This window comes from Apodemus sylvaticus, chromosome 22 (genome assembly GCF_947179515.1).
Source record: "Apodemus sylvaticus chromosome 22, mApoSyl1.1, whole genome shotgun sequence".
Lineage (NCBI taxonomy): Eukaryota > Metazoa > Chordata > Mammalia > Rodentia > Muridae > Apodemus > Apodemus sylvaticus.
Genome location: NC_067493.1, coordinates 55,887,052 through 55,895,796, shown reverse-complemented (window position 1 = coordinate 55,895,796; position 8,745 = coordinate 55,887,052). Strand labels below are relative to the sequence as shown.

The following is an 8,745-nucleotide window of genomic DNA, read 5'->3' as shown; positions in this document are numbered from 1 at the left end:
ATGGAGGTCGGTGTGAGGGCTGCTCTGGGACTCACCCTCACCAGCATGTCTGGCCTCAGCCTCATCTCCCCCGCCTGGTTCCAGAGCCCTTCCTTCTCCTATGGTGTCTTTACCTACTGCTCCTGGCCACAGGGTGACTGCTGGAACCAGAGCTGTGTGATCTTCGGGTCCCTGAAGGACATGCCCAGCTTGCCCTGGAAGGTGAGACACAAGCTCTTCCAAGGCTCCTGGCTCCCAAGGACTGGACTCCGAGAGTCTTTGGGTGTGTGTGTGTGTGTGTGTGTGTTGGGGGGGGGGTGTCCCAGTGTCTGAGCACACAGGTTCTTAAACCCAGCAACTCTCAGGAACACCAAGGAACTCTGCATAGGGTTCTTCACAACTCTGAGCTTGGCGCTCTGCAGGCGTCGGGTGGGCGAGACTTCTGTCTAGAGGCAGCTCTTCTCAGTCCGCAGAAAATCTTTGTGTGAACCAGGAAAGGGCACTTTCTTCAAGACACCATACTGCCACCTGCAAGGAAATCACTGGCATCCATAAGCAAATCTGTGGTGGTTCTGTAACGTACAACCTGCACACCCCTACCTGACTCCAACCCTCACAACGCTGGGGTTAACAGACGAAAGATGAGGTATTCAAGTCTCTGGAGTGTCACAGTGATCAGCATGGGGAGGGTGAAGACCGGGTACTTAGACCAGCACTGTCTTAGTCACAAAATATCATGACCAAGAAGCAAGTTGTGAAGGAAACTTGTATAAATAAGTGGGGTTTATTCAGCTTACATTTCCACGTTGCTGTTCATCACCAAAGGAAGTTAAGACAAAACTCAAGCTGGTGAGGAAGCAGGAGCTGATGCAGAGGCCATGAAGGGATGTTTCTTACTGGCTTGATTCCCCTGCCTTGCTCAGCTTGCTTTCTTATAGAACCCAAGACTACCAGCCCAGGGATGGCCCCACCCACAGTGAGCTGCCCCCCCCCCCACACACACAGTGGGCTGGGTCCTCCCCCCTTAATCACTAATTGAGAAAATGCCTTACAGCTGGATCTCATGGAGGCACTTCCTCAACTGAAGCTCCTTTCTCTGTGATAATTCCAGCCTGTGTCAAGTTGACACACAAAACCAGGCAGTACAAACACCTAGGGGGAAGATTATACAGCCTTCAAAATTGATCACAAAGGTGACATTGTGGATAGGGGCTTCTCCTGGTGATCCTGGCAAGTTCTCAATCAAGGCAGGATGTAGTGGTTCATTGACCTGAATTTTACTTCTGTTTATTTGACTAGCTGTGTGTCTTGAGGCAAAGGGCTTGTAGTCTCTGGATGGGTTCATTTAAGGAACAATGGGGCTACAGTGACACATAGCTGCAGTAACAATTTTGAAACTTTGGTTTCTTTGTGAAACACAGAGATGTTGTGGGAATATGTTTTCATTTTGATCCCAGCTGTGGCATGTGGGGCCACTTCAGACTGTCCAGAGCAGATGACTGTGATTTGCCTTGTGCTCTAGCAGGGGTGTGATTTTGATAGCTGCAGATAGTTTCTGTGATTGCCTGACCTTTAGAATTTCTCGGGACTTTTCAATGGATATATAAATACTAAGGCTCCAAGAGGTGTGGGGCATTAGTTGGTGGTTGTTGGTTGGTTGCTGTTGGTCATAGTTTATTAAGTACTTGTGTGCAAAGAAGACACAAGAAGAATAAATATCCTGAAGGTGAAAATAGAACTTTTCCCCAAGGAATTCAATGCCCCTAGACAGCAGGATGTAGTCTAATAATAACTCCTCTCCCTTTCCATATATCCTTTTTTCTTTCCTATTTAGTGTTGGGGGTTAAAAGGGAGGGAAACAGGTGGAGAAGGGTGGAAGGAAAACCTACAAAGTAGCCAAACACAAGCTACACATAGCTGCTGGAAACCTTTTAGCGGAAAGCAGGCAGAGTGCCTACCAGGTGCCCCATCCCACCTCACCCCTCTCCTCTCTCCCAAGGTCTCAGCTGCAACGCTCCTGGGAGGCTGGCTTTTGCTGTCCATCAGTGCTCTTCTCCTCTTGGCCTGGGCGCTGGCCCCCAGAAGGTTGTTTCCCGGGAGGAGCTTCGGTCCAACACAGGTGGTGCAGGCAGCAGCAGGTAGATTCTTGCACAGTGCTGAGATCTCAGGAGGTGAACCCCAGGCTTGTGAACTACTCCCATCTTTAGCAATTCAGGACTTGGGGGCAAGGGGACACAGGATGTTGAAGCCATGTATGTAGACCTGACCTTAGCTGACCTGGTCCTATGCCACCAGCATCATGCACACAGTAAATTGTGCTTGGGTATGTGTGTGTGAGTGTGTGTGTGTGTGTGTGTGTATGAGTTTGTGTGTGTGTGTGTGTGTGTGTGTGTCTGTGTGTGTCTGTCTCTGTGTGTCTGTGTGTGAGCTGGTTTACCTCTATGTTTCTCTGTCTTACTAGCACTACCACTGTACAGTTGGGTAGGCTGTGCACTGCTCAAGGATGCCCAACCAAGGGCTGAGAAGTTGAAGTCTGACCCTCACTTTACTTGCTTCAGAGAAGGAGGACTGCTCTTCGCTGGTTCACGGGGAGCCCCATGGTGACCCTCCACCCTCTGCCCTCTCACCTGAGTTAGAACAAGGTCCCACAGGCCCCAGTTCCCCCTTTCTCTCCCACACTGGGCAGACAGGTCCAGCTGAGGTGAAATCAGATCCAGCCAGCTGGCTGGCTTCTCCACCTTCCAATGGCTTCCCATGGCAGACAGAGGGAAACCCAAGTCTCTCTCTCCCACCTCAGCCCTCCCTGTCCCGGCCTCACCTCTTCAGCTGCCCTCTTCTCTCTCATGCTGTAATCCCACACTCCCCTCACTGTCCCCTCCTGTCTCTGCAGGCATCTGCTCAGGACTTGGCACGGTGCTAATCTCTGGCATCTGGCCTGGCATTTCCCTCCTTGCCCCACCTCACCCGGGGTCTGCCCAGGCTCTGGACTGAAGGCTCCTTTCCTTCTCTCAGCGGGGGGAACCTCCAAGATGTCTGCTCACTTTATTTCTACCCTGCAACTTGACACCTCAGAGTTGCACCATGTGCATCCCATGCACACGGTGACAAGCAGAGCAAAAGGAAGCTGTCACTGTCTGCCAGAACTGTTTCCTGGGGCGGGGTCCATGTAAAATTAAACATTAACAAGGTGTGGCACAGAAACTCTGAGAAACAATTCACTGTGCCATGGTGTTGAAGATGGAGCACAGGTGTATGAGCATGGTTTATGGGTGTGTGTGTGTGTGTGTGTGCACATGTGTGTGCTTGTGCACATGAATGCATGTGCATATATGTGCATGTATGTGTGTGAATGCATGTGTGTGTGCATGTGTATGTGTGCACACCTCTGTGCTTGTGCACATGAGTGCATGTGCATATGTATGCATGTATGTATGTGTCTGTGTGTGTGTGCACGCGCGTGCATCTGTGAGTTTCCACATTGGGTCAATGGATGGGTGAGTGGTAGAGTGGGTGGGTAGATGAGTGGATGGATGGGTGGATGAGTGGGGGATGGGTAGATGGGTGGGGGATGGGTAGATGGGTGGGGGATGGGTGGGTGGGTGGATAGGTACATGGAAGGAAAGATGAGTTGATAACTGGATTGATTGCTGAGTAGACAGATGGATGTGTGGGGCAGGTAGGGTGCCGGGTGAGTCCTGGGATCACAGATCTGCCCAGAAGCCCTGGCCTATACAGTGACTTTCCTTTTCTGCTGCCCTCAGCGGCCTCCATGCTTGTAGGGCTGCTGGTTTTTCCAGCTACCCTGGCTTCCCCATTTGCCAAAGAAGTGTGTGAAGGCTCCTCCATGTACCACAGCGGAGCATGCCGGCTGAGCTGGGGCTACGCCACAGCCATCCTCAACGTGGTCCTGACCAGCCTGCTTGCCAGCAGGTGGCAAGTGACCACAGTCCAGCAGGCAGCCGTCCCCTTCTCCAGCGACAATCAGAGAGTCATCCTTGTGCCAGAATAAGGAAATGAGTGTCAGCCAGGAAAAGCAAAAGACAAACAATAATCTCTACAGTCGAATGAAATTGCTGCACAGGTTCGAACCCCACCTCATCCACTCCCATGCTGTGGGACTTCGGGCAAATCACTTTCCCTTCCTGGACTCATTTATTCCTTGGTACAGTGGAGGTGGGCACAATGCCTACTTTGTGGGGGCGTTGTGGAGGACTTTGGTTTGCCATATGTAAATGAGCGGAAAGTGCACAGAACAGCCCTGCAAAGACAGCTGTCCAATCTAAAACTGTGAGGCAGCGTCTCTATGAAGCTCTGATGTCCTAGAACTCTCCACAGACAGGACTGGCCTCAAACTCACAGAGCTCCACCTACCTCTGCCTTTCAAGTGCAGGGGATCAAAGGCTTGCACCACCACACCTGTGTAATCTTTCCATGGGGGGAATAATTGTTCTTTCTCTCCTTATAATCCTTCCTCTTTTGGGGAATTTAAGCATCTTTATTTCCCATGATCCTTTATGTGCTGGATGCTGTTCCTGCTGTGCGGGGCTCAGGACCCTTCCCCACACTCCAGGTAAATAAAACACCATTGAGGAAACCACGATGCTTCTGGGAGCTCGGAGGCCTTCCATCTGGCTCTGATGTCTGTCTGTCTGTCTGTCTGTCTCTGCCTGCCTGCCTGCCTGTCTGTCTGTCTGTCTGTCTGTGTTTGTCTGTCTATGCTTCTCATTGTCCGTGATGTTTTCATGTTGATTGTCACCACGGCAGGACCGGGAATCACCTCAGAAAGCAGCCTCTGGGCGTGCCAGTGAGAGACTTTCATAACTGGGTTGACAGAGCCAGGGGAGACTCCCTTGAATGTGCAGCAGCATCCATGGGCTGGGATCCTGGTCTGCACGACCTGAGATGCACCAGCACTCACGACCCTCTGCCTCCTCACTGTAGACACGACGTGACCAGCTGCTTCACACTCTTGCCGCCATGCCTTCCAGCCACGACAGACATTGTGCCCTCAAACTGTGAGCCAGGACCAGCCCTCCTGAGACTGCTGCTCTAAACTTGGCTGGATCCAGACTCGCCTGGCGAAGTCTGCTGGGGATCATCCTGTTTGTACTGAAGGATGGGGGAGGGCTGACCATATGGTCAGTGCGGCTCCCTTGGCTGGAACCTGGACTGTGTATAAGGGAGAAAGTGGGCCGGGCACCAGTGTTTTGGGCTCTCTTTTCTTTACCAGCTGCTTCAAGCACCTGCCACCTTGTCTCCCCTACCATGATGAACTGTGGCCTAGAACTGTGAACTAGAACACAGCCCTTTCCCTTTAATTTGGCTTGTCATGGTATTTTATCACAGCAACAGGAAAAGAAACTGAGGCACGGATTTTTCAGCCTCTGTGACCAGACCCTGGCCAAAGGCATTCTGGGTATTATCTGAGGAGATATTAATGTAGTCAGTGAACTGGGGGAGCTTCTATGAAGACAGATTCTGCTACAAAAGGGGGAGCCCACTCTACTACCCTTAGCCCCCCCTCTAAGATTTATTTATTGTATGTATGTGAGTACTCTGTTGCTATCTTCACACACACCAGAAGATGGCATCAGATCCCATTACAGATGGTTGTGAGCCACCATGTAGGTGCTGGGATTTGAACTCAGGACCTCTGGAAGAGCAGTCAGTGTTCTTAACCGCTGAGCTATCTCGCCAGCCCCTTAGGGCACTCCCTAATGGTGGGATATACCTTGAGTTCACGGGGGCCCTAAGGTTCTTAATTTTCTCTTCGAAGCATCCCAGTGGCTCCAGGGGTGGCTTCAGCACAAGAAAAGCAAAGGCATTTCCAGAGAGATTTTGTCTTTAACATGAAATTCCCAAAATCCCCTGTATGGCTTTCTCCATCAAAATGAGGGGCTGTTGTCAGAGGACGGAGACCCATGCTCAGCAAAGCTCCAAGCGTCTCCCTAAAGAGGAAAATCCCCCAGAGCCAGGCGCGCAGCTGGCCATCAACCTTCTGCTGGCGTGACGTAGCCGTGGACTGATACCTAGAACTTCTGCCTGTGAAGGTCAAATCCTGCTGGCCCATCCTGGGCTCAGGCTCCCACTGTGCTCTGAGACTTTAAAATAAAGAAGCGGGAGCATTGGAGGGGGAGGAGGAGGGGGAGGAGGAGGATGGCTACAGTTTCCGACTGATCGTCCACCACACAACAGAGGTGCCAGGAGCTCACCCAGCTGGATTTTGCCCCAAAGTTGCACAGGTTTGCCCGAGAAGTGCAGGAGGAGGGCTGGCGGGAACTTAGGGAAGATGGGTTTCCAGCCAGGACACTCAGCAGTGTCAGGGAAGGGAGCCCCATCAGAAGGGAGGCTGAGTCCAAAGAAAGAAAACCTCTACTCTCCCATTGCATGTGTGTGAAAACAGCCTGAGACGTACTTAACCAGGGACACACAGCCGTAAACAGAATGGGAATTTTCTGTTGTCTCCCCTACCGAAGACAACTAAAATCCCATCCAGGGCAACCAATGAGTTCATTAGGCTCATATACCAACCAATGAGTGAAGGCGGATTAAACCAGGCACAGGGAAGTCAGTTTTCAGCGTGTATGGTAGCTTCTCCATGACTGCGTACATGGAGACCCCTTCCTCTAGCCTTCCCTAGTATGTGTGGCCCAGCCTCTCTCTGAGACTGAGGTCACATACAATCAGTGCAGAACTGGGTACAACTGGTTGGGAGGGACCCATGACCCAGTGAGTCACACACCCAGGGTGAAAATGCTCATGACTGTGTGTGGCTGTGGGAGCCTTTGTTTCCATATTGGCTGTCCACAAGTTCTGCTGGGAAGATCTTTGCAAGTGGGCACAGCAGACCCGACGAGGATAGTGGCTGTGGCTTAGAGGGTAAGACTGAAAAACAGCAGCAGAACTGGAGTCCTGTCTCCGAAGTGTAGGCGGGGCAGGCGGTCCCAGCTCATTTGGCATTGTGAGATGGTCCTGTCTATTTCTACCCTTCCTTTATATCTTGGGATACAAAAGTCTCACTGGGCACTTCTCTATCTTCAATGCCTCTCACACCCTTTCTCCAAGTGCTGTGTGTGTGTGTGTGTGTGTACGCGCGCGTGTGCATGTGTGCATATGTGCATACACATGCATGCATCTGTGTGCTAGTGTGGAATACAAGTGTCTGAAGGCCAAAGGTACCTGGAGTGCTGGTCTTTAGGTATTACGGTGGTTTGACTGTGTGTTGCCCATGGGAAGTGGCCCTCCTAGGACATGTGGCCTTGTTGGAATAAGTATAGCCTTGTTGGAGGAAGTGTGTCACTGGGTGGACAGGCTTTGAGGTCTCCTAGTGTTCAAGTTGAGCCCAGTGTGGAGCAGAGGCTCCTCCTGGCTGCCTATAGAAGACAGGCTCCTCCTGGCTGTCTTCCGATCAAGATGTAGAACTATCGGTTCCTCCAGCACCATGTCTGCCCGCACAATGCCACGCTTCCTGCCCTGATGATAAAGGACTAAACCTCGGAAAGTGTAAGCCGGCACCACTAAGTGTTTAATTTCATAAGAGTTGCCTTGGCCATGGTGTTTTTTCACAGCAATAAAACCCTAACTAAAACAGGTACTGTCGGGTCCAAAGGAAACTCCAGTTCCCTGGACTCCAAAGGTAGTCCACATAGCCAGAGATGAGCCCATCCTGTGCTACAAGAGGACTTCTGGTGGTTAGATAAAAGATGGCGGCCGGGCGGTGGTGGCACACGCCTTTAGTCCCAGCACTTGGGAGACAGAGGCAGGCAGATTTCTGAGTTTGAGGCCAGCCTGGTCTACAGAGTGAGTTCCAGGACAGCCAGGGCTATACAGAGAAACCCTGTCTTGAACGCCCCCGCCAAAAGGATAAAAGCTGGTATTCCTCAGAACTTGTGAAGCCGGCTCCCTTCTACTGAAAGAAGTCATCTCCCTTACCTCTGGCAGAGGGAATTATGGTTTTCCAGGTAAGTAAACCTGTGGCTCCTATCAGCCTCTCAAGGTCCACGTCAGCCTCCACCTCAGAACCAAAGCACCCTGCTGGCTTCTGGCCCCGCCCTGCTGGCTTCTGGCCCCGCCCTGCTGGCTGCTGGCCCCGCCCTGCTGGCTGCTGGCCCCGCCCTGCTGGCTGCTGGCCCCGCCCTGCTGGCTGCTGGCCCCGCCCTGCTGGCTGCTGGCCCCGCCCTCCCAGCGGCCACTCACACTCTTTATAAGCCAGCTCAGCTTGCTCTGCTGCAGTTTCAGCTCCTGTCATCTTATGCCCTCCCTGGTCTCTGTCCCTTCCTGCTGTTCTACCTTTTAGCAAATAGCCCTGGCCAAGTCCAGTCTACTTCTTTCTCTCTCTGTCCTGGACTCTTCCTGAGGCCTCCCCAAATATCTACAATAAAACCTTCCCACGCCATGAAGTGGGCCAGGTAGCCAGTTTATACACAATCCACCTGTTTCGAGACAATGTTTCTCAGTGGCAGGGCTGGTGGGCCGTGAGCCACCATGTTCCCCATCTCTTCTTCCTCCTCCTTTTTCTTCTTCTTCCTCTTCCTCCTTCTCCTCCTTTCTTCTTCTAAGATTTATTTCTTATATGTAAGTACACTGTAGCTGTCTTCAGACACTCCAGAAGAGGGAGTCAGATGATTGTGAGCCACCATGTGGTTGCTGGGATTTGAACTCAGGACCTTCGGAAGCGCAGTCAGTGCTCTAACCGCTGAGCCATCTTTCCAGCCCCCCATCTCTACTTTAGCACTGGGATACCGGATATGCGGTGCCACACCTGGC

The 8,745-nt window shown here is 51.9% G+C and overlaps 1 protein-coding gene across 1 annotated transcript; it reads left to right on the top strand.

The window, feature by feature from the left end:
* Positions 1-3,988, top strand: Lhfpl7 (LHFPL tetraspan subfamily member 7). Its single transcript, XM_052167512.1, has 3 exons — positions 1-201; positions 1,979-2,117; positions 3,741-3,988. Exons 1-3 carry the CDS (start codon positions 1-3, stop codon positions 3,986-3,988), a joined length of 588 nt encoding a protein of 195 aa, XP_052023472.1.
* Positions 3,989-8,745: the final 4,757 nt, after the last annotated feature.

Bases quoted from the DNA above. Each gene is read 5' to 3' on its own strand.
- Lhfpl7 (XM_052167512.1), top strand. From the start codon at position 1: ATGGAGGTCGGTGTGAGGGCTGCTCTGGGACTCACCCTCACCAGCATG. The intron at 202-1,978 runs GTGAGACACAAG...CTCTCTCCCAAG, and splicing joins TGCCCAGCTTGCCCTGGAAG to GTCTCAGCTGCAACGCTCCT. The intron at 2,118-3,740 runs GTAGATTCTTGC...TGCTGCCCTCAG, and splicing joins GGTGGTGCAGGCAGCAGCAG to CGGCCTCCATGCTTGTAGGG.